Source organism: Betta splendens, chromosome 1 (genome assembly GCF_900634795.4).
Source record: "Betta splendens chromosome 1, fBetSpl5.4, whole genome shotgun sequence".
Taxonomy (NCBI): domain Eukaryota; kingdom Metazoa; phylum Chordata; class Actinopteri; order Anabantiformes; family Osphronemidae; genus Betta; species Betta splendens.
In genome coordinates, this window is record NC_040881.3 from 326,172 (window position 1) to 351,995 (window position 25,824).

Below are 25,824 nucleotides of genomic sequence, written 5' to 3' on the forward strand. Positions count from 1 at the left end.
GGGGAGGGGTCCAGAGAAAACTACGGAGTCCGACATTGTTTTGGCGAACGAACACACCGGCTCAATGTTAGTTTTAGTGACTTCCGATTGGCGTAACCGGGCGTCATTAGCTCCTGCGTGTATTACGATCTTAGCGTACTTACGCTTATCCTTAGACAGGAGCTTAAGATAAGACTCAATGTCGCCCGCTCTGGCCCAGGCAAACACCTAACTATGACCGCTGGGATTCTCTAACTTCACGTTTCGGACTATGGAGTCACCAATGATTAGAGTGGGTTTCTCAGCGGGTGTGTCGCTGAGTGGGGAAAATCTGTTTGAAACGTGAAGCGGTTGGTGGTGAACCGTGGGCGCCTAAAGCTACGTTTCTTACGAGCCGTGACCCAGTCGTTACCCAGCTGCCTGGGACCTGCCGGGGGACTGGTAGCAGCTAAGCTAGGAGGCTCCGCACCGGCTAAAGGCTCCTGGCTAGCTGGCCTGTTTTCTAAAGTGCGAAGCCGAGACTCTAAGTCTAACAACCTCGCATCCAACCCTGCAACTAGCGTACACCTATTACAGATACCATTACCATCACTAAAGGTGGCAGAGGATAAGCTAAACATAAGACACACCGAGCACCGAACAGAGCGAGAGGGAGAGGAAAAGGGGGAAGCCATAGCAGGAAAGTAAGCTAGGAGCTACGCTAGCGGAGAAAACACTTAGATAACAGTGTAAATTAGTAGGACGTTTAATGAAAGGAAAGGATACTTGAGTGTTACAAGCTTTGTTTGCAACGTTTAGCAGTCGCTATCAGATATAAAACGATAATATTTAGAAAACAGCGGAGAGTAACGCTGTACACACACAGCGGCAGCAAACCTCAGTAACCGGAAGTGACGCGATACGCTTACCGTCAGTCAGGTTTCTCAAGGTAGAAAGGTAGCAGGCTTTATTCAATACAATCACAGTCTAGTCAGGCAGGGTCATACACGGGAAGGCTCAGCGACAGTACAAATAAGGTGCAGACAGGCAGGTAATTACGGCTGAGGCACAGACAAGGAGCAGGCAGGAATCAGGAACAAGGAGGATCAGGATCAATGTACGAGGTACGCAAACACAGCAACACTGGAAGGTGGTGAGTACACGCGACAATCTGGCCAAAATTAAGTGGAAGAAAATGGATGGATGGATAATAGTAATAACAATAAATATACATGCACAACAGTAGAAGCATTGTGCCCACCGTCCTTGTCTCTGCCTGTCCAGGCCCAGACCAATGGCCCCAATCGGTACACACAGTTTATCACAGTAACTGTGACTGACAAGTCAATGGATCCCAAAGACCTGCTCAGGTCAGCAGGGCCTGGTAAAGCCAGAGACATTCTGTTGATGGTGGCAGTGGACTAGTTTTTGGAGGGTGAAGTGTTTTAACTCAAGGATTATGATCCAATTTATGATCAACCACATGGGGGCACTCTGCTTCTGGAGACTAACTTTACATGAAACTCTTGGTGTCAAAACCCTGGTTTAAAGTGGACATTCCAGGAAACACAGAGGAACCCAGCATGTCTACCGGACATGGGAAACCTTCAGACACGAGCACCAGCACCCTCCAGGGCCCTGGGACCCACTTAGGTTGTCTAATATGTTAAGTAATACTATGTAAGTTTGTGATACCTGATCTTCTGTAAGAAACACAACTGTAATATTTAATAGATAACTTCCACCTGGTATTAAGTAACAATAAAAGATTAAGAACCCAGCAGCTTCCTTGACATAATCCTGCAGGTTGGAAAATTAAACCAATTGAATTTATTGTGAAATCAATTTAATAAGGAGGAAGAAACATTGGGGAAACACTGTATTTAGATGTTCGGTTGCTTATCAAGAAGATAAAAAAAAAAGTTTATTCTGAACAAGAAGTTCTTACAAGGTCTATGGGCCGACTGTCATGGTGCAGCAGGGTGAAGGACCTAAACGCACAGCACACACTAGCCTCAGTTTATGGAGCTTTAATGAAGGTGGGTGGTCAGACAGGAGCAGGTCGGTAACAGGAGGATTTTCAATGGTGGGAATGAGGAAACTCAGCAGCGCATCTGAAGACAGAAGAGTATGTGACAGCAGTCTAAGAATAAACACATGATTTTAGGAATAAAATAAAATGAAATAACATCAATAGAGTCTCTCCAAGTCACCATTGAGTAACTCTACACACATACACAATTATTTACTCTATATGCTTATGCCTTCTGGCTATATGACTGAACATACACTGAAACTCATGCCAGAACATATCATGTGCAACATGGACTAAAACTGGTGACTTAACTCATGATTCCATTTACAGGAAAACAGCCTCTCAATGTTCCAATGTGCTTCACAGGCTATGTCACTCACATGGCTTTTTTATAAGACACACACACATCCTGCCTTCTCTAATCTCTCTTCTATCTCTTCTCTACTGCTAAACAATAATACATTGTTGTTGACACACTGATGTAAATAAAGACGTAGGGGATCTGAATTCTCTCCTCCTCTTGACGCACTCAGTAATCTGTGAGGTCAGAGGTCAGACAGCAGAGGATTAATCTGGAACTGACTCAGGATCAGTTACACAGCTTGTTAGTTCATGCTTGAATGTAATATTGAAACTTCTTTCAAGACAGTATTACTTTGTCTTAGTAGAGATGTTGGATGTTGAGCTACTAATAGTACCGTAGTACTGCATTTCAGCTATTCAGTCAATTTTACCAGCTGTCAGTGTGAAGCAGATCGTCTGATGTGCCTGGGTCCAGGTCAGCATAAGTCAGATGGCTCTGTTTAACGCCAGGAACAGAACCCGGGAACACATCCACACGGTCGATGGATCGGTAAAAATATTATCATTGTAGAAAACCGTGTTATTAGATTCTATTTCACGATGCATCACTGTGTATGAGTATGAACTCACATCACATGGAAACACTGTAGCTCTGTAGTCTAATAAACTTGTCTTTATATATTGCCTCATTGACTATTTGACCTATCAGATGAGCTGTGTGACCCCTGACCCCTTCCATCAGGCTGCTAGTCTGAGGCCAGTCCACCTGCTGCTGAACCAGGATCAGGTTCTATATTTATCTCAGATTACCAGACTTCCTGCTCGTCTTTAGTCACTGCTCAAGCAGCACCAATTCAGAGTTTATTCTAACATGTCATTGAGCAGCAGCTCATCAGTTGGGGGACCCTCCTGGAGGAATCACAGCTTTATCCTGGGGGGTAGAGACCCCCCTCTGTCCGACCAGGGAGAGACCATCATTGGAGTTTACCTGTTGTTGCTGGGTGGGTACATCATAGTACACAGTAGGAGCTGCAGAGATGAGTAATACAGTAGAGTTACAGATCAGAATCAAGTAGAACTGCAGTAATCAGAGCTAATTCAGAAAAACAACAACCAGCAGCACTGCAGAGCCCGGTGAGGCAGCTGTTCCTGGTTCTGTCTTTGGAAGCCAAGGTTGTGCACTCAGATAAACAGTCTCTGCAGGCATGTGGGAGTCCTCTTGACGTGGCAGCAGCCTTAGTACCTGAGTAGTTACTCTTTTTGTTTGGGTTTCAGGTTGGTTGTCCTGGTTCGGAAACAGCGTTGTCCTCTTCATTCTGTACAGACAGAGGGCCACTCTGCAGCCCACAGATTATCTGACCTTCAACCTGGCCATTTCTGATGCCAGCATCTCAGTGTTTGGATACTCCAGAGGAATCATTGAGATCTTCAACATCTTTCAGAACAGCGACTACATTATCTCCTCCGTCTGGACCTGTCAGGTACCGAACACCTATGTACACGTACAGACATGAGATGGGTTAGACCTGTTACAATCTGAAAGTCTATGGGACCCAAATGAGAGCCAGTCAGAACAGTGTTTGGTAATAAACAGCTCTTTAATAAAAGAAACTAGGCGACACAATACAAAAAAAAACTCCTGCTGAATGACAACAAAATTAGAGAAGGGAGCAGGTGCGGTGGACAAGCCCGGGGCTGCTCAGTACGGTAACCCATGTTAGTTTATTACATCCTCACATTCTTGATTGACGTTCAGTACAGTGCAGTCTGCCATACTTAAAAAACTTGGTTCTGATATATACCTAAAAACTAAGACACAACCACAGCATGAAACGTCTGACTCATAGATGAATCATTCAAAACACATCTAATGCCAGGCTATGTTCTGTCAATGTCAGAGTCAAGATTAGGAAACAGGGAGCTAAAAATAATATGGGGATCAGTGAAGATGAAAAAGTCCCTCCATTATGGGCGTCGATTTGCTTCAACTAGTTGGGTTGAGAGAATAGAGAAGAGAAAATGGCAGGTCACACAACGCTAATTGATACCAGCAGAAAAGTCCAAATGAAAGAGACAAGCGTGAAGGAGGTCCCAGCATCTAAACCTACAGATGGTTCAGTGACCTGAACAGCTCTGATCACCAGCTTCCTCACAAAGGAAAGTTTAGGCCTGGTCTTAAAGTAGAGAGAGTCTTACCAGGTTCTGTCTACCAGGTTGGGAAAACAGTCAAGTGAAATACTTGGGCTTCGGAATCATCAAAAAACATGTGATAAAAAAAGTGTTTGTTATGGTGTGGCTGAAGGTTTGCAGTGCACGTCCTTAACTATGTCTTCCAGGTGGACGGTTTCTTCACACTGGTGTTTGGTCTTATCAGCATCAACACTCTTACAGTCATCAGCATCACCCGCTACATCAAAGGATGTCACCCCAACAGAGGTAAGAGTCCAGATCCTCCTGCTACCTGCCAGCACTCCGTCATTGTTCACAGTGCTTCACCTTCAGACGGGTGTAGTTTAGAAGCTATACCAGTAGTTCATGGTGGTAGATTAGTGCCGGAGTCCTCACCAGACATGTGGGTGATTACACCATGATATTCAAACACCACTATTAAAGGAGGATCTGTTGGGGAGTCTCTGTTAAAGAATATCTGTTAAGGAGTCTCTACTCAGGAGACTGTTTAAAATTTTCTCTTAAGGAATCGATCTTATTCTGGCTAGTTTCCACAGAAGCTGCAGGTCGGTGACCCTTGTTTATTCGTCCATTGTTTACATTGTCCTATTTATAGGTCAAAAACATTTGTTTCTTCTTAGAGACTTGTTTCAGATGTCACTACTCTGTTTTTGAGTAATTTCAATGTAAAATCAGGGTTGTGTTGTTTTTCAGCTCGCCACATCAGCAGGACCAGTATTTCCATGTGTCTGTTGCTTATCTGGATCACGGCTGGATTCTGGTCTGGCGTCCCACTGCTGGGCTGGGGAAGCTACACAGGCAAGAAATGAGCAAACTAATGTTCTGTTGAAACATTTTTTTTACTGCTTTGACCTGCCTTGTGGTTTCTCTGCAGATCGTGGGTATGGAACCTGTGAAATCGACTGGGCCAAAGCAAACTACTCGGGTCTCTACAGGTCCTACATAATTTCCATTCTAATCTCCTGTTTCCTCATCCCGGTGCTCGTCATGCTCTTCTGCTACATGTCCATCATCAACACAGTGAAGCGAGGCAACGCACTGTCGGCAGAGGGAGACCTGAGCGACCGCCAGAGGAAGCTTGAGAGAGACGTCACCATTGTGAGTTTATCCCCATAAACACTGCCGGGGTTAATGATAAGGTATACCATTAATCAGTGAAGTTCTGCCTCCTCTACTGTAGGTTTCCATTGTGATCTGCACGGCCTTTATCTTGGCCTGGTCTCCATATGCTGTAGTGTCCATGTGGTCTGCCTGTGGATTTCATGTGCCAAACCTCACCAGCATCTTCACCCGCCTGTTTGCCAAGTCTGCTAGTTTCTACAACCCCCTCATCTATTTTGGGCTCAGCTCTAAATTCCGTAAGGATGTGGCCATCCTGCTTCCCTGTGCCCACGATGCCAAAGACACTGTCAGGCTGAAGCGCTTTAAGCCAAAAGCTGATGCTCATGGCCGACCTGCTATAGGAGGTGGAGCCAAACTCAAAATCCCTTTGATCCGGACTGAGAAGAAGTATTCACCAGTATCAGAGCTCAACCTGGCACCTAACCTGGACCATGTGCCAGTGAGCCCCCCTACAACACCACCACCTGTCAACAAGGAGTTTTTTTATATCGACATGCCTCGTTCTTCTGAAATGGGCTCTGAGTTTGAATGTGAGAGACTCTGATGGACCCATCAATCCGAAGGACCAGTGGCTGTTCAGAGCCAACCCAGAAATGTGCCAGAGTAACAGTATCAATACCAAGAGTAAAGAAGACTTTAGGTTGTAGTTTTGAAGGTTTTTGAATTCACTTACGTAGAATAAAGTTTGACCAATGTTTATTTGATCAATAACAAAGTATGAAAACCAATGTACAGTTGCTCTTACGTCAGACTGTAGTGGCTCCCTGCAGTAATCAGTTAAATGATAACTAATGCAGAGCAGAGGACATGGGGTTAGCTGATTGTCAGAGTAGAAGATGTCCAGGATAGAGTCAGGTGGAAGCAGTTGAATTGCTGTGGCAACGCTTGTTGGAAATAGCCCAAAGGAGAAGAAAAATGCAAGTTATTAGAGTAATGATACATGGAAAAGTCCCAAATCAGTATAGTCAAAACAACTTCAGCTGTGATTAGTAGGTGGGAGAAGCAAGTTCTGCACATTGGTTCAACCCTGTGACGCCATAAGCCAGAATACATTTATATGGAGTCAAATTAGGGTATGGTAAGATTTGTGTCAATTTAATGCCCCACATTATCTGTGTACGCATGGTATAACCCCACTAAGTTCACAAGTATGGTCACGGTCAACAATCGGTTCACGCACGCACGTATCGGTTTACACACGCACAAATCTAATCTGACTCTTATTTGACTCCATACATTTACTTCACTCTGTTACAGCTGAAACGCGTTGCCTGTAGTGGTGAGGGATTGATGAAACATCCCGAGGTTTTCTAAGATAGACTGATGCGGCCAACCAACCAGAAACAGTAGTTGTAGATAGAAGGAAGAAGGCTGTGGTCACAAACACGGCAATACTGAGCAAAGAGAAAGAAGGAACACAAGGTACATCTGAAATGGAGAACAGTGCAGATGCAAGAACAGCTGAAAAACCATGCAGCTCAAAGTGGAGAGTAGCAAGAAAGAATCCTATGCCTCCAAAGCAGATGGCCACCAACATCTTTCCTTTCTCCTGTTGCTGCTCAGTGGGATTTGTTGAGTTTAGTGTATATATTTGTAATATGTGGAGTGTATTGGTGTATAAACTAATCTGGGTTAAAATTAAAGAATAAAAAATGGAGATTGAGACAGAGTAAAACAGAAAGTGTCACACAGGATGTGGTTATCATTTATTGCCACAAGCACAGAGCAGTTTTGAGAAACCACAACCAAGGAGGAGGACAGCCGCCCTGCTGCAGCAGAGAGGCCTGGGCCTGCTAATGTTATTGTTCAGCTCATAAAGCTACTTGGAGAATAAAATTATACGTATTCACATTATAACAGACTAAGATATGCATTTCACATTACTGAATAAGACAAATAACATCAATAACATCAAAAACAAAAAGTTCAGTACTAAAAGTAAATGACTAAGTTTGTGTAAAATCTTTTAATATGAAGTGTAATTGTTGTTTAGTCCAGTGCGTCGATGTTTGTCAGGTTCTGGTGTGATATGCACATGATCCTTGTGCCATTAAAGCATGCATTTTTGCCCCAAACCGCATACAGGGAGCAATCCATACTGGATTTGAACCTGGGTCTCCTACATCTCAATGGTGAGCTGAGCAGACATAGTTCTATAAAGTAGTTCATATACTGTACATAACATACATTCAAACAAAACTGCAGTCAACCTTCATCTTGTTTGGAGCCGGCCCTGCCTACAGAGGACTCAGAGACAACACGGAACCAGACCAGACTCTAAACCCAGGATACAGAGGTCCAGTGAAAGTGGTGCTGAAGGTGTGGAGATGGACTCGTTTGTCAGAGGTAACTCTGTAGAAGGATAGAGTCCCAGCAGGACAGTCCACAAAAACAGCTGCTCTGTGAGAAACGGACGAAGAGGAGGAAGAGGAGAAGGAGTGGACAGATGCGTCTTTCTTGTTGTGACAGACTGAGTAACGATCACTGGAGCAGATCAGACTCCAGGACTGATGGTTCTCTCCAAACTTGCAGTCATCACCATTCCCCCTTCTGCCTATTTCTCTATAGCTCACAGCTACTTCACCTCCCCCACTCCATTCCACCTCCCAGTAACAACGACCAGCTAGACCAGTGCTGCACAGCAGCTGAGGACACTGGGCGAACCTGTCTGGATGGTCAGGATACGGCTGCCTCTCCTTCACGCGGGTCACCTTCCGGTTGTTGTCAGACAGTTGGAGGTTTGGATTCACTGTGTTCGTGTCGATTGTAAGTTCACTGAAATCTGACAGAGAGAAAAAACAAGAGCTTTTATCTAGATATTGATGAGGATGTTTTCCTCGCAACACCAACTAAACCAATGTTGAGTTGTAGACTGAACAAAAGTGTACACTTACACTTACTCAGACCAGGTTTTAGCCATTGCTCTCCACAGTTTTCCACCCTGGAGGAGGAAGCAAGGTCAGAATGAATCTTGATAATAATATATTGTTCTTTAGCTGCAGGCTACCATGTGCACTGCAAGCGTTGGGCCCATGCCTAGATGCTGACTAGTTTACAGTCAGCAGCAATAAATAAACTGATGTTATCTGTTTCACACCTGAGAGTTTCTAGTCTCCAGTGAGGATCCTTCAGTCGAACAGACAGCAGCTTTATTCCTGAGGCTCCTGGATGATTGTAGCTCAAGTCCAGTTCTCTCAGGTGGGACGGGTTGGAGGTCAGAGCCGAGTCCAGAGAAGCACAGCCTGTCTCTGTGACCAGGCAGCCGGACAGCCTGTAAACAAAAACACAAACATCTTAAAATGAAGCTGTTGGAAAAAATGCATACTGACTAGCTTTGAACTCTGTGTAGCATTTACGCCTCCTCCCTTTTTGTTTAAAATAGAGAACAGAGAGCACCTGAATGTAGCATTTTCATATGTGATGGTGTGTGATCTTTGCAGAAGGTATTTCTCTAACAGAAGCCCAGATATATTCACATTGTCAAAGAAACGAAGAAGACAAACATCGAGGAGAACGAAACAGAGGAGCCGGAGCTTGAGTCCCCGGAAGGAGAAGGAGAAATACTGTAAGGGTCAGAAGCCCAGAAGAAAGAAAAGTAACATTCGGCCTGAAAACTCCAGGTTGGGAGGAAGAGTGGGAAGAGAGAGAGAATCCCCTCCGAGAGGCCTGGGTAGAGTGAGGCAGAAGGATGAAAGGCGCGAAGGGATGTGGTATTAAAGGCATTCCCACCGGGGGGTCGGGAATGGAGGAGATGGAGAAGGTCTCCTAATTGAACTTGTTGCAATCCAAACTGGAGGCAAAGATATTTTACATGTTGGAATGAAACCATCTGTACAGCGGCGGTGGTCTCCCCCTGCCAGCAGGCGCTGGGCATGGATCATCTGGTCTGATACTGTAGATCAGAGAATGATGCAGCTGGCCGTGGAGTTAGAGGAAGCAACAGAAAAACGGAACAGTCCGGGATGAGAGAGCGCGGAGCTGTGGTCCAAGTTAGTACCTTGGACAAACAGAGAATCAGAGGCGAAGGGAGTGGAGATTCGAAAGAAATTATCTATTAAGCAGAAGAAGAATGAATGAATTGCAGTTGCTGTGCTATGTGATATGGTAAAAATAGTTACCCGTTAATAAATAAAGTTTATCAGTATGTTGATTCTTTTTATAAAAATAAAGTTTATGTTATGTTGTTAATCTGATATTTAGGCCCTATTGCAAAAGTGGTTTACCAAGGTAAAAGTGAGGTTAAAGAGTTCAAGGGCATAACTAGGAAAATGCTTTGAGAAATATTATTCAATTCAATTCAATTTTATTTATATAGCGCCAAATCACAACAAAGTTATTTCAAGGCACTTTACAAAGTAAGGTTTAAAACTTCACACAACTAAACCCAACAAATTCCACATACAGCAAGCATTTAATTTGACAGCAACAGTGGAGAGGAAAAACTCCCTCTCTAACGAGGAAGAAACCTCCAGCAGAACCAGACTGGATGTGGGCGGCCATCTGCCTCGACCGGTTGGGGTGAGAGGATAGAGAGAGAGAAAAGCACAGCAACAGCAACAAGCAACAACAAGCAACAACAGAGCACAGGCAGGATGGTTGGACCAGGGACTGGATGCAGGCAGGATGATTGGATCCGCAGCTGCCCATCACAGACACCAAACTTTGAGTCCAATGATACCTGTAGGTGAGGACAGAGAGGGAGAGAGAGAGAGAGAGAGAGAGGAGAGAAGCACAACTACTGGAGAGAAAGAGACAAGGTTAGTTAAACATGGGACAATGATGGGAGGTTATTGGACAGAGGAGGTAGAAGGAAAGAGCTCAGTGTATAAATTAAGTCCCCCAGCAGTCTTTGTCTATTGCAGCTTAACTAAGAGATGGTTCCTGTGACTAACAATAATTGCCAGTGACCTGAACCGTCTCTAACTATAAGCTTTATCAAAAAGGAAGGTTTTAAGCCTAATCTTAAAGGTGGAGAGTGTGTCAGCTTCTCGAACCTGAAGAGGGAACTGGTTCCAGAGGAGAGGAGCCTGGTAGCTAAAAGCTCTGCCCCCTGTTCTACATTTAAACACTCTAGGAACCACAAGTAGCCCAGCGCTCTGAGAACGAAGTGTTCTGCTGGGAGCATAAGGAACTATGAGGTCTTTAAGATAAGAAGGAGCTTTATCATTGAGTACTTTGTAGGTGAGTAGGAGAATTTTAAATTCTATCCTACATTTTACAGGCAGCCAGTGCAGAGAAGATAATGTAGGAGAAATGTGATCTCTCTTTCTAAGTCCTGTCAGAACTCTGGCTGCAGCATTTTGAATAAGCTGTAGGCTTTTTAAGGAGCTGTTAGGACATCCTATGAGTAAGGAGTTACAGTAGTCCAGCCTAGAGGTAACAAATGCATGGATCAGTTTCTCTGCATTTCTCTGAGAGAGGATACTATATTTCTAAGGTGGAAGTAGGCAGTTCTGGAGATTTATTTAATTGCTTAACGCTGCTATAACTCATTGTGACTCCTTGGTTTCTGTAATCTTCTAGTCTGTACAGGTGAGTGTAAAGCAGGTGGACATGAGCATTAAAACTAGTGAATTAGCTGGATGAATTCGTTCTAAGCCTTGGCCTAAGTTAGGAAACCTGTATTGCCAAATCATAGGCTAACGAAATAACCACTTTAATGTGTGAAGCCGACCTGGTCTCTTGTACTGGACATTACAGGGTAACAGACAACAGAATTCAAGGAATTCACGCTCTGCCCTGTCCTAAGGTGTGGGCCACAAACACATTCAGGGGAGAATCTGCGTTTCATTAGCACGACACAGTTGCAGCTGAGTGCACCAGGGCCTTAGCATCCTGTATTCCTCAGTGCGAGCGTAGTAAGGAGTTTTCTCCTCCACTTTCTCTCTTCCAGTCTGAGCAGCAGCTAGGGTCCGACACTCACTCCATACCTACTATTGTAACAATAACACAGTCTTTACAGCTACATGTCTGAAAACTTTAATCCCATCATTTTCAGAAAGCAGACTATTATTGTGCTAATGATCAAGTAGGTTTGTGGTCAAACTGCTGAATGTGCTGTGCAACAAAAGTATAACAATAAATGGACAAAACTTGAAATGTGCATTTTAGCAATACACCCAGGGTAATCTAGCCCTAATAGATGCACTAAAAACAAACATCACCAACACTAAGCAAAAATAGCCTCTTAAGAAATTTTAATTCTGTGACCTATCTGAAATACGTTTCCTTGGCTACAATAAGTGTCATGAAGAGCCCTTAAGATGGGGTGGGGACCCCTGTACTCCTCCACAACAAGAGGAGCCAATTGAGGTGGCCTGGGCCACAGAGAACTCACCCACATCAACCAGTACATTCTTTTTTTTTTTTTTATTTGTTCTGTCCAGCAGTTTAACAAGTAGCATATCTTACACTGAATGCCATATTGTGATGGACAGCTTTGCTTTAACAAGAGGGATATATATAAAATATATATACTCTTCTTGATTTATGGTTTATTCAGCTAATCCCAAATATGCGTGATGTTGCTGTGTTGGTGGACAGGTTAAGTTTCTGCTTTAGGGTGTGTGTGCGGGAGTGGGGTGGGGGGGTAAGGGGTGCAACCAGCGGCTGAAACCAAGCAAATCTGTTAAGTAAACAATCGGTGCAAAATAAATAAGCAGGAATGTACCTAAGGCTATCACATTCATAACTAAACAACTGTTGTACTGTGGTTTACCTTGGAGATTAATACTAATACCAATAATAGTGCTAAGGTATGTGCACATACTCATACAAACATATACATATACATATCATATACATACACATATGCATTGTTATACATACTTAATAAAAGTCATGACACACAATACCACAATTTCCATTCACACATTATTGATATTGGTAGTGATAAGTATCAGAAATACTTACTGTTGGATTTGGAAAGCCTGTTCAGGTGTTGAGTGTCCCACTACAAAGTTAGTAAGGCTGTAGCTTAACATTTTTTACCCAAAGGGTGAGGCAGACTTTGGTGCATGAACAATGCCACTTGTGGAAGCCAGGGTGATGTGAGGAGCTCGGCCACTACGCCCATCCAGCAAGCAGAGGAAAGAATCCTAGCAGCCAGGGAGCCCACACACCTTCAGTTCCAGGAGGGCAGGTGTTGGACCCAAGCCGCCCACACAGAGCCCCCCAGGCAGAGCTGCAGCAGCCACAGACACAGCACCCGAGGTCAGAGTGGGCCACCGTGGGTCAACGCAGTCCGCCCCATGAGATCAGGGGCAAACATTCCCCCCAGTGGAAGGGTCGGCCTGAAAGAGTGGAGCCCGAGGACCCACAGTCCGTAGGGAGCCCAAAGACCCACGGTCCGTAGGGAGCCCACCAGGAGATGCCCCCCGCGCCCAGAGTGGGCCCACCCCCAGTCCACCACCCCTGCACGAGCGGAGCAGGGCCGGTCCCATCGGCCCGACCTCATCCCCTGGCACCACACTGGGCCTGCAGCACAAGGCCAGCAATTGGTGGGGGTCAGCAAAAAAGAGACTACCCAGGCAGATGATTAACGTGACGGAACCACTTCCCGGTAGCCCCGGTACCTCCATCAGCAGGACGCGCCTTGCAGGCCTAAGTGGGTGAATGTGGAGAAATGTAGTTGGGAAGCAGAGCACCAGGGTCCGCAGAGCCAGGTTCCCGACTGGCTCTGCTACCCATCCCACCGCCCCCCACAACCTCCAGCCAGGAAGAGACAGCCGAGACCGAGGGACCGCAGTACTACTGCCCAGGCGCCACACGCAGCATAGCCAGAGCCATCCTCACCCTTCTTTCACACTTACCCATTCTCTCGCTCAAGTATGCCAATGCTCGCCCCGTGTAGTGCTACACTCAAACCCACACACATACTCTGCGGTTGTGCATTGAGGGCCAACCTCCGCCCAGGGCCCAATGAAGGTTGTAGCCTGAGTAGTCCGCCAACCCCCCCTGCAACAGGCCTGAGCAGTTACCAGGGGGCGTCGGACCGCTATGGCAGGCAGCGCCCCATCCGAGCAGGGGCAGCGCCCCAGGGGAGAGACACCCCTCCGGGCACAGGCAGGCACCCCCGGAGGGAGTCCCCAGGACACAGGTTACCCAGGTCTCCACCCCCAGGTCCGCCCCCCCCACACACAGGCAGGGAGGCCCAACTCCGCTCCCCGGAGACAGGCACACGCCTACCCTCAAAATGGCCCTACTCCGGCACAGAACCGCCGGTCTCAGCAGCCAGCACACCCCCGCAGCAGGGGACCCATGCGGCCAGCCCAGAGTCCACCAGTCCCGTTGTCCTGGTTCCTTAGGTAGGCAGGCACCTCCAACCACCAGTCACCCCACCACCACTGCGCCAGACATGACGCAGTACCCGAGCCCCACGCATCTTTAACTGGAAATGGAATCAATCAGAGTATAGTTTTGATCATTGACTTGATGAAGCAGACAATGTGTCTAAGGTGGTATAATCTAACAAGCTGTCAGGTACTGAGTAATGCTTAATTTTTTTTAGTTTTCCTGTTCATAAGAATGATTTTCTTTGCGACACAGAGGGTAGAAAGAAGTGTGTGTGATGAGTTTGTCTCTAGATCAAGCCCACTTAGATCTCCTAGAAGACAAAGTGCAGGGGCCGCTGGGATTGGACAGCTTAACTGGGTTGACAGGTGTTCACATACTCTTTGCCAAAATTGCTGCACAGGTGAACATGACCAGAATGCATGTAGGAATCTATCTGCTGTGTTATCTGTACAGTGAGGGCTAATATTTGAGTTTGTGAGACCCATTTGGAACATCCTTTGTCCTGTATAGTGAGTTCTATGAAGAATTTTTATTGTATTATTTGTATTTTTTGTCATTCTGAATAAATTAGAACATATATTATTCCAGAACGTGTAATTAGTGGTGATGTTGAGATCAGCTTCCCATTTAGAGATTGGAAGGCTCACTGTCTGATCCACATTGGAAATTAAGATATAGATTTTGGATACTGTCCTTTTCCCTGATATATCAATAAATCGCTCTATTACTGGTGGTGGTTGCATGTGGATGGGAGTATTCTTACTTTTTGCATTAAGTATTGACTTTAGTTGTTGGTATTCTAAGAAATTGGCACTAGTGATTTCATAGTGGAACACTAATTCTTCAAAAGAGGTAAACTTGTCACTTGTGAAAACATGTTTCAGAGTGTTATCCCTTTTGTATGCCAAGTTGGAAAATGTATTGCCTTTTTGTTTTGTATGATGTCTGGATTGTTCAAGAGAGGTGTGTTTGGCAAAGAGTAAGCGAAGACCGATTAATTTTAAGACAATCCCACCAGGCTGTCGGAGATGCTTTTATGCTAATGCTCTGGTGACAACTATGATGTTTGATTTTGGTGCTGATAAATGGCAGATCTGCAACTTTAATATTTCCACAAAATGTTTGTTCAATGTCTATCCAGGAGGAGTCTGCTGGTATGGGTTTTATCCATTTGTGGACATGGTTCAGTCTATTGGCAAGAAAATAGTGGTGGAAGTTAGGTAGTTCTAGGCCGCCGCAGCGTCTGGATTTTTGAAGAGTTTTTAAACTAATTCGTGGTGGCTTGGTTTTCCACAAAAACTGTGAGATGTAGGAGTCTAACGTCCTGGGCTGGCTTAGTTGGAATCATTGAGAATATGTAATTAATTTGTTTTTAGTGAAATGGGTAAGGACTGCCATCTTTTGAGGTTGGCATTTGGTCCAGTTAATAGAGTATTCTGAAAGTCCTGAGAATTCATCTATGAGGCTGATAGTTGTAGGATGAGACGTCTGTGGCTCCAGGAGAAACAGTAACACATCGTCAGCATATAAACTTATTTTATGATTTACTGATTTGGTCGATATTCCAGTAATTCCTTCATGCTGTCTTATTGCTGCGGCTAGAGGTTCAATAAATATTGCAAATAGTGATGGGGAAAGTGGGCAGCCCTGTCTTGTCCCTCTATGCAGATTAAACCTTGGTGAGATCTGGTTGTTTGTTCTGACTGCGGCATTTGCTGAGCTGAATGATTTCCCAATGCCGAATTTGTGCAGAGTGGCTAAAAGAAACTTCCAGTTTACTCTATCAAAAGCTTTTTCTGCATCTAAGGAGACGATGGCTGACTCTAGTTTATGGGTGGTGACATAATCAATTAAGTTGATTAAACTGCTCATATTGTTTGTTGACTGTCTACCTTTAATGACGCCTGTTTGATCAGAGTGAATTATATATGGAGTGATTTTTTCTAATCTTCTAGCAAGTGCTTTACAAACTATTTTAAGATCTACATTTATTAGTGAAATTGGTCTATAACTTGATGGGAGTGTAGGGTCTTTTCCTTGTTTTTGGAGCAGGCTTATGAAGGCAGAATTCATATTTGTGGGTAATGAATGCTGTTGTTTAATTTCAGCTACCATCTTGTAAAAGCTGGGTGCCAGCATGGACCAGAACTCTTTATAAAATTCCATTTTTTATTTTCAATTTTATTTAAAAAGCGCCAAATCACAACAAAGTTATCTCAAGGCACTTTACAAAGTAAGGTTTAAAGCCTCACACAACTAAACCCAACAAATCCCACATACAGCAAGCATTTAATTTGACAGCAACAGTGGAGAGGAAAAACTCCCTCTCTAATGAGGAAGAAACCTCCAGCAGAACCAGGCTGGATGTGGGCGGCCATCTGCCTCAACCGGTTGGGGTGAGAGGATAGAGAGAGAGAACAGCACAGCAACAACAACAAGCAACAACAAGCAACAACAGAGCACAGGCAGGATGGTTGGACCAGGGACTGGATACAGGCAGGATGGTTGGATCCGCAGCTGCCTATCACAGACACCAAACTTGAGTCCAATGATACCTGTAGGTAAGGACAGAGAGGGGGAGAGAGTGGGGGAGAGAGAGAGAGAGAGAGAGAGAGAGAGAGAGAGAGAGAGAGGAGAGAAGCACAACTACTGGAGAGAAAGAGACAAGGTTAGTTAAACATGGGACAATGATGGGAGGTTATTGGACAGAAGAGGTAGAAGGAAACAGAGGAGCTCAGTGTATAAGTCCCCCAGCAGTCTATGTCTATTGCAGCTTAACTAAGAGATGGTTCCTGTGATTAACAATCATTGCCAGTGACCTGAACCATCTCTAACTATAAGCTTTTATAAGCTTATAAGCAAAAAGGAAGGTTTTAAGCCTAATCTTAAAGGTGGAGAGTGTGTCAGCTTCTCGAACCTGAAGAGGGAGCTGGTTCCAGAGGAGAGGAGCTTGGTAGCTAAAAGCTCTGCCCCCGTTCTACATTTAAACACTCTAGGAACCACAAGTAGCCCAGCGCTCTGAGAACCAAGTGTTCTGCTGGGAGCATAAGGAACTATGAGGTCTTTAAGATAAGAAGGAGCTTTATCATTGAGTACTTTGTAGGTGAGAATGAGAATTTTAAATTCTATCCTCCATTTTATAGGCAGCCAGTGCAGAGAGCTAATGTAGAAGAATTGTTATCTCTCTTTCTAAGTCCTGTCAGGACACTGGCTGCAGCATTTTGAATAAGCTGTAGGCTTTTTAAGGAGCTGTTAGGACACCCTATGAGTAAGGAGTTACAGTAGTCCAGCCTAGCGGTAACAAATGCATGGATCAGTTTCTCTGCATCACTCTGAGAGAGGATGCTTCTGATTTTAGCTATATTTCTAAGATAGAAGTAGGCGGTTCTGGAGATTTGTTTAATGTATGATGTAAAAGAGAGATCCTGGTCAAAGATGACACCAAGGTTCCTCACAGTAGAGTCTGAAGCTAATGTTATGCCATCCAGGTTGGCTATCTGACTCAAGTGTCTCTCTCAGATTTTTAGGCCCAACAATAAGAATTTCAGTTTTATCTGAATTTAGTTGAAGGAAGTTTTGGGACATCCAGGATTTGATGTCTTTAAACAACCCTGAATTTTGACTAGTTGATCTGTTTCATTTGGTTCCAAGGACATATATAGCTGAGTATCATCTGCGTAACAATGAAAATTAATAGAATGCTTTCTAATAATCTCACCTAGAGAAGACATGTATAGGCTAAACAGAATTGGACCCAGCACAGAACCCTGTGGAACTCCATAGCTAATCCTTGTGCAAGTGGAGAATTCATCATTTACATGAACAAACTGGAATCTGTTCAACAAATAGGATTTAAACCATCCCAATGCTGTTCCTTTAATCCCGATTCTATGTTTTAGTGTCTGTAATAGAATGTTATGATCAATTGTATCAAATGCAGCACTAAGATCTAACAGGACAAGGACAGAAACTAGACCATTGTCCGAAGCTAATAGAAGATGATTAGTGACTCTAACCAGAGCTGTTTTTGTGCTATGATGTTTTCTAAATCCTGACTGAAAATCTTCGTACAGGTTATTCCCACTCAGGTGGTCCGATAATTGTTTAGCCACGATTTTTTCCAGAATCTTGTGAATAAAGGGTAAATTTGAAATGGGCCTATAGTTGGCTAGTTGTCCAGGGTCCAGGGTGTCAGGTTTTGGTTTTGTTTTGAAAGGACTTAGTTGCCATGTTTTTGGTTCCAGTTTCATTTCCTGTTAATGTTGAAGGACTTCCGTTTTTTGTTCATGTCACTCCCGGTTCACCATGCACACCTGTCAATAATCTAGCAATCACCACCAATAAATAAACCCCAGTACCTACCATAGCCAGTTGCCAGATTGTTGCACGCATGTTGTCACCTTCCAGCAGTCCTTGTTCAATTTACCTCATCTTCGACCCTGTTCCGAGTCCCCGACCGCTGTTTCTCACCTGATCCTGACCGGTACCATACTCTGTTTATTCTGTTACTGAACCCTGCCTGTTAACTGGACCTGATTAAGCCTGCTCCCTCTGTGCCTCAATCCTTGTGCCCATACGTGAATGACCTGGACTGTTTGTGACTACGATTTCTGTATTAAAGCTCTTTTACGCATACCATCTGTCTGTCAGCACTGTGCATTTGGGTCCTCTCTCTGCCGTTCCGTGACACAGGGTTGGTTTTTTCAATAGAGGCTTGACCACAGCCACCTTAAAAGCCTGTAGTACATAGCCTAGTTGTAAAGATTGGTTGATTTGATTTAATATAGACGAGCTGATTAAAGGTAGAACTTCTTTGAGTAATCTGGTTGGGATTGGATCTAAAAGACAAGTGGACGACTTGGAAGAGTTGATTATTGAGGTTAACTCCATATGAGTTATGGGGAAGAAGCTGGCTAAGGTAAGACAGAGGATTTGGTATATTTAAAGTTGATGGATCTAGACAGTGCTTCCTGTCGTTTGGAAGAAGTCGCTGCTGAGTGTTTTTTCTAATGATGCTAATTTTATTAGTAAAGTAGTTCATAAAGTCATTGCTGCTGAGATTTAAGGGGATAGTAGACTCAACACAGTTATGACTCTTTGTCAGCCTGGCTACAGTGCTGAAAAGAAACCTGGGTAGGCTATCGGATCACGAAATAAAATCTGATACAAATATGATTATTGACTTATTTTCTTGTTTTTGTTTTCCTCAATTAGGGAGGAATAATATGTTTTTCTAGCAGCACAAAGTGCTTTTTTATATTTTATTAGACTGTCCTTCCATGCAATGCAGTTTACATTTATTTTGTTGGAACGCCACTGTCTTTCTAGTTGTCTGGTCCTTTGCTTTAGGCTGCAGATCTCTGAGTTATACCACAGAGCTAACCTCCTCTGATTCACTGTCTTCTTCTTCAGAGGAGCCACTGTGTCTATCATTGTACATAGAGAAGCTGCAGCATCATCTACAAGACAGTCAACCTGTTCATAAGGATTAAGGTGATTGTTCTCTGTGTATCTACAAGACATTGAGGCAAAAGATGATGGAATCATCTGCTTGAATCTGGCAACAGCATTGTCAGATAAACATCTTCTATAGTAACATTTCTTTCCAGCTATTGTAAGGGCAATTGTGCTACATTCAAAAGTTAATAAGAAATGGTCAGATAACAGAGGGTTTTGGGGAAGAACTATTAAATTATCAATTTCAACCCCATATGTCAGGACAAGATTGAGGGTATGGTTAAAACGATCAGTTGGGAATCCCTCTGGTCCTGGAGCTTTTTTATTGGGCATCTCCTGCAGAGCTCCATGCAGTTCTGCCAAAGATAACAATGAGTTGTGGTTTGTTCTTCCTTTAGCTTTGGCAGTTCTAGTTTATTCAGGAACTCCTCTATGGCTGAGGTGGATGGATCTATTTGGGACGTATATAACTCTTGGTAAAAGTTTTTAAAGGTATCATTTATTTCATGGGGATCACGAGTAATATTACCTTTCTTATTAGTTATTGAATGGATGATTTGTTTCTCTTTATTTTTTTTAATTGGTTAGCTAAAAATTTACCACATTTGTTAGCATGGTCAAAGTTCTCCCAGCGTAATTGATCTATCTCAAACTGAGTTTTGCAATCAATTATATTATTTAATTTCAACTTTAGATTCCTTAGGTCTTCTAGGATTCTATCATTGGTTGGAGAGGCAGCATATTTAATCTCTAGAGATTTTATTTTTTGCTCTAATTCTAATTCAAGTAGCATGTCCTTTTTTTTCTTGTGCGATGAATATGAAATAATTCTACCACGCATAACTGCCTTCCCAGTCTCCCAAAGAACACAGGGTGAGGTTTCTGGTGTATCAGTACATTCTGACTCTCATCACCCACCAGAGGGAAAACTAGTAACCTGTAACTAGTAACTAGTAACTGTCTATACAACACACTCAGACAGAAACAGTTATAATTTAGGCTTCCATGCTTACAGGGGGCACTCTGGCTGAGTTGTTGTTTTCTGTTATGTGAATTCCTGTCTTAGGACATTTGGAGACAGTTAAAATTAGTTGGTCAGTGTTACCTGTCTGCGATGGGCTGGCGACTCGTCCAGGGTGTACCCTGCCTCTCGCCCATAGTCAGCTGGGTTAGGCTCCAGCACCCCCGTGACCCCGCATTAGGGAATAAGCGGTTTAGAAAATGGATGGATGGATGTTACTTGTTTGGAATTTGTATTTAAGGTCTTCGTTTGTATTGTGTCTTTTGTTGGGTCGTTGCCACTGTTATGGTGATGTTACGCTTGTTTAACTCAAGTTATTTGCTTCAGGTTTCCTGTCATGTGTCGAGGTTTGTTTGCTCCTTGTGTTTTGTCCTTGACCACTTAAGCAGATCTCATGAAGAAGTCTCTGAACCACAGTTCACACCTACATATTCACTGCCTCCAGTCTTAAGACTAGCCATAGATCAACCTAAGACATTGGCCTTGTTATGCAAGTTACAGTATATAAGTTATATTATATGAGTATGAGTTCTTGTAATACATTTTGTACAAGCTGAAGTTTGTGAATGGTTTTCCAAACAAAAGGGAGTTGAAATACTGAGCTATATATTGTTACAAGCATGGGACAAATTGGACTCAAAACGCTCACTAAGCGAGGAATAGACTACTACGGCCTACAAACAGGACTGGAATAGAGGACCCAAATGCAACGACCCCAAAAACGTAGATGCAAATAGTTTCATCCATCCATCCATTTTCCAAGCCGCTGAATCCCATATGCGGGGTTGCAGGGGTTCTGGAGCCTAATCCAGCTGGCTATGGGCGAGAGGCAGCGTACATCCTGGACAGGTCGACAATCCTTCGCACACACACACTCACACCTACGGGCAATGGAGAGAAGCCAATCAACCTAATGCACGTCTTTGGACTGTGGGAGGAAGCCGGAGAACCCGAAGAGAACCCACGCAAACACGGGGAGAACGTGTAAACTCCACACAGAAAGGCAGCAGGGCCGCCAAGACAGGAGTGACTGGAGAGATCAACATCCATGTACCACCAACAATGAACTGACAAAGACTGAACTCAAACTAGGAACTTAAATACTAAACACCCAGGTGGAAATAATGACACTAGTCTCCAGACAGGAACTAAAACAGGAAACCACATCACATCAGGTTACGACAAAGTAAGGCTCCTCCAACAGGCTGGAGGGCTGAATCAGAACGTACATGTCTTTGATCAAATCCGAGATGTCCCAAAACATCCTTCAACTAAATTCAGATAAAACTGAAAGTCCTATTGTTGGACCTAAAAATCACAGAGACACTGTTGAGTCAGAGTTACTTTGAATGACTTAACATTAGCTTCAGATTCTACTTGGAGTCATCTTAAAAAGCCTGCACCTAATTCAAAATGCTGCAGTCAGAGTTCTGATTGGACTGAGAGATCACATTTCTCCTACATTAGCTTCTCTGCACTGGCTGCCTGTAAAATGTAGGATATAATTTAAGATAGACCTTTATTAGTCCCACAGCGGGTAAATTTCATCAGCAGCCAACTTGACCAGCGCTAGTCCGACAGTGGAAGCAAGTTGCAGTACAAAATAATACAAAGCCAAAAACAGACACACATACAGTGGCATAGAGTACAAGTGAAAACCTTGCTGGAATTTTTTCTTGGATACATCAAGACAAATAGATGAGGTCGAAGAGCAGACGGTGAGACTGTAAGCTGTGTGTGAAAAATAAAATATCTAACTTCCTGGGAATACATTTTGAACAAAAAGAGAGTGAAATTAGGATGAATCAAAAAGGGTACATTCAAAGGATGTTAGAACGCTTTGGAATGTCAGAGTGCAAACACAGGTCCACACCTTTTGAACTAAAAATGTACACTATGGCAAGTGAAGGAAGTGACAGAAATGAGACGGTGAATCCTAGGGAATACAGAGAAATTGTGGGCAGTTTAATATTTGCTATGACTTGCACAAGACCAGATATAAGCTGGGTTGTCAGCAGACTATCTCAAACACTAGCTCATCCTACAAGAGAGGATCTAGTAGCAGCAAAACAAGTCCTCAGATATCTAAAAGGCACAAAGGACTATGAACTGATCTTTAAGAAAAGCATGGGAGTCACGGACCGGCTGAGCGTGATCGTGATGCAGGACCCAAATGCACAGCTAGGCCAAACTCAGTCTAGTAATTTATTTAATAGCCGGACTGGTTAACGCCAAAACAGGGAACATAAAGTAATCGCGCGGTCAGACACCGGCAATAAGGAAAACTGACAAAAGAATCGACAAGGAGCGAATAACAACAAGTACAAGGCAAAACAGAAACTTACTAACTAGCCATGGGACATGGGACGACGGGATTCTCACAAGGAGTGTCAAAATAAAACCGGAAAGCAAGGTGGAAAATAACAGTGACGACCAGGTGCTGATCCCTGACAATTGGGATCTAAATCTTATTGCTTTTAGTGACTCTGACTGGGCATCCTCTGTAGAAGACAGACGCAGTACAACACGCTACTGTTTTGCTCCTACAAAACAGGGGCCAGTAATATCCTAGGAACAAAGAAACAACATACAGTGGCACTCTTAACATTTGAAGCTGAATACATTGGACTTGCAGCCACTACTCAGGAAAGCATGTGCTTAACTCAACTGTTAAATGGCATGCACAGTGAAAGGTACACATGTACTAAATGTAGGGACGCGAATTGGTTAGTAAAGACGACACTGTACTCTGTTATTTTATTTTGGGGGACCTATCTTCAAGTCGGAAGTTCCGGCGGACTGCAAGCAGTGACCCATCAGATAGCGGAAGTGGAAAGCGGAACAAAAAAGGAAAGAGCGGGAACGAGAGAAGAGACGCAGGTAGTGCGGAAAAACGTAAACGGGAGTGCGAAGCAAAGAGAGGACGGTTTTTCCCTGCCATGCGAGCAACTAGTGATGGGTAGATGAGGCGCCATGAAACGTTTCGACACATTGCAAAACTGCATTGATACTGTGCCCATACTGTGTCACTGAATACTGACGCCTGCTGGCCATTAAAACTCCCTACAGGCAACCTAGTTGACAGACTCAGCTGACACTGATTTTGTGACTTAATATATACAATAATATAATTTAAGCCACTGTATGTTACATAGTATTTTTTCATTTCTTCATTTAAATTTAAAATTGATATTTTTAGATGCAGTCGATAAAGTGGACATGTATCATAACGTAAAAATCTAAGTTAACATGTTGTGAATGAGGATGCCTTTTTTTTAAGCAAATTTGGTCTGCCTGCCCACTGCAATAAGGAGATCTTGCCAAAGGTTATCTAGAAACAACAAACTGGCATTTTAGTAAATGATTTGCAAACAACAAGAAACAAATAATGCTAAATAACATGTCTGAAGTAGGTGTAGACAGCTGCTGTCTGCAGTCTACTGATGCCCTCATTGCACTTGGAGGAACCAGGGTGATTTAAATCTGGGGTCTAGAAGTGTTGCTGGGTCAACACACTGAGGTGGTTTTGTTTAAATAGGAAAGTTCTGTCTAACAAATGTGACATTTAACCTGCATAAAATACTATTATTAGTAAACTAAGGGTCACTTTGAAATTAATCTGAATTCAGAGAGTTCAAGTGAAAACTTTTTAAAATTAATTAATTATTTTATTAATACACTTTCACTTTACTATAAAATTTAATAAAAAAAGACACCTTATTTTCCGATATGAGATGAATTATATATGAATTTGACGATGAACGGCAAACGCTCAGGGGATCCCCCTTTTGGCAGATGCAGCCCGACACATGCGCTTTCTTATAAACACAGTCTGGCGCGTCACAGTGACTGATACAGGAACTGTATCGGTCACGTGCTTTCTCAACGCGATACGCGCACCGACACAGTGTTTCGCTCTAAGAGTTCGACGCAGGCGCCGACGCATCGGCGTTGCCGAACCCATCACTACGAGCAACAGTCGAGCGATTTCCCGGAGCGCGTTCTAGTGTTTTCCTGTACTTGTGGTGAGCTGATGGTTTAATTTGAGCCGCGACCGGACATGTTGGAGGAGTCACGCCAGCTGGGACCGAGCTGCCGTGTCTCCCATCATTGAGTGATACACTGGACGTTTCGACGGATGTTTTTTTTGAGAGTTGCAGCAAAGACTGAGCAAGGATTGTTGTTTTTTTGGACTGTGTGTCGCGACCGTAATGGAGTGAGTAGAGACTGAACACTGATATATTTTTTATATTTTTATTTTTTTTATTTTGTACTATGAAGAGCTTATTGATGCCCAATGTTAATATTGCTACTACCATGCTGTCGGGAGAACCTTTGTTTGTTTCTTTTGTAAGAATACTGTTTACATCCTCAAGATCCTCTGTGAGGTTATAAATAGGGTTATAAGGGTAGTGTACTGTGTTTATGGGTGAAGCTTGATTTTAAAGTACACCGACCTGAATGTAATATTATTTTTTTTAGTTTATTTTGGTTACCAGAAAAGGGGGGAAGGGGTCATTTGAATAAATGTTCCGTCCATTTGTTCACTCCAAAGTGACCACATTGTTTTGTCTATTGTTGGGTAAATTTACCCTGGAGTAGGGGTGTCCCACCTACCTAATCTGGTGTGGGGAGTGGGAGAGACCGCGTCCTTAAAATAGTTGGACACGCATCACTCCAGGTAGCCATTGTGACAGTGGATGACATTCTGGAGCCCCCTATCCTGCACCCAGTGGCCGGCAGTCAGACTAGGTAGGAAACCACATACCTATCCACATAGTGTATTGGGGCCGATTTGACTGGAGAATTGCAGACCTAGATCTGGCACTACTTCAGTCATCCAGGGTGGACTATTTAAGTTACCCCCTCCGCTACACAAAGTTTTTGGAGATAATCAAGGTGCCATTGCTCTAAGCAAAAATCCAGTGAACAGACCAAGATGTAAGATATGACTTCATTCATGATGCCTTAAACGAAGGAAAAATAAACATGGAATATTGTCCATCAGAAGAGATGGCCGCAGACATACTGACAAAACCAGTTAAAGAGTAAGAATGCTTAAGTTTCAAAAATGGTTCTTTGGCTATACATAAGTGTATCCGGGTAAACAATATGAGAACAAGGTAAGGGTGTTAGACTTGTGTTCTCATATGTGTTGAAACTGTCACTTTATTTTATTATAATCTGTCGTAATGAAATGATGTCACTTCCCGTTCTCTTCCATGCTCTTCATTTTCAATAGTTGTAAGTATAGCTGTAAAATCATGTGTTTATTACTAGACTGGTGTCACATACTCTTACTACTGTAACATAATGAGGTTTCTCAGTCCCACCATTGCAAATCCTACTGTCACCTCCACATCAACAGCACAACGTACCAGTGATGCAGCAGCAGCATCAAGCAGACCTTTTGTTGCTCCAATAGACCCGGCTGACTGGCCAT

General features: G+C 43.5%; 2 protein-coding genes across 7 annotated transcripts in view; one reads left to right on the forward strand and one right to left on the reverse strand.

Moving 5' to 3' along the window:
• Nucleotides 1-286: 286 nt before the first annotated feature.
• Nucleotides 287-7,295, forward strand: opn6a (opsin 6, group member a). The gene is made up of 7 exons (XM_029154466.3): nt 287-1,082; nt 1,243-3,297; nt 3,572-3,777; nt 4,633-4,732; nt 5,180-5,284; nt 5,361-5,584; nt 5,667-7,295. Exons 2-7 carry the CDS (start codon nt 3,168-3,170, stop codon nt 6,150-6,152), a joined length of 1,251 nt encoding a protein of 416 aa, XP_029010299.1. The 5' UTR covers nt 287-1,082; nt 1,243-3,167; the 3' UTR covers nt 6,153-7,295.
• Nucleotides 7,296-7,301: 6 nt separating this feature from the next.
• Nucleotides 7,302-25,824, reverse strand: part of LOC114857571 (NACHT, LRR and PYD domains-containing protein 3-like) — a 37,329-nt gene continuing 18,806 nt past the window's right edge. For 5 of the 6 annotated variants that reach the window (XM_041070474.2, XM_055510605.1, XM_041070473.2 and 2 more), the window contains 3 exons: nt 8,706-8,879; nt 8,503-8,549; nt 7,302-8,390 (listed from right to left, as the gene is read on the reverse strand). In XM_041070474.2, coding sequence (XP_040926408.1) covers nt 7,846-8,390; nt 8,503-8,549; nt 8,706-8,879 — 766 coding nt within the window. In that variant the 3' untranslated portion in view covers nt 7,302-7,845. The remainder of the gene's footprint in view (nt 8,391-8,502; nt 8,550-8,705; nt 8,880-25,824) is intronic. The other variant, XM_055510607.1, reaches the window with a different exon arrangement.

Excerpts from the sequence above, each read along its gene's own strand:
- opn6a (XM_029154466.3), top strand. The coding sequence starts at position 3,168 with ATGTCATTGAGCAGCAGCTCATCAGTTGGGGGACCCTCCTGGAGGAAT. Across the intron at positions 4,733-5,179 it reads AGGATGTCACCCCAACAGAG|CTCGCCACATCAGCAGGACC; the intron begins GTAAGAGTCCAG and ends GTTGTTTTTCAG. Across the intron at positions 5,585-5,666 it reads TTGAGAGAGACGTCACCATT|GTTTCCATTGTGATCTGCAC; the intron begins GTGAGTTTATCC and ends CCTCTACTGTAG.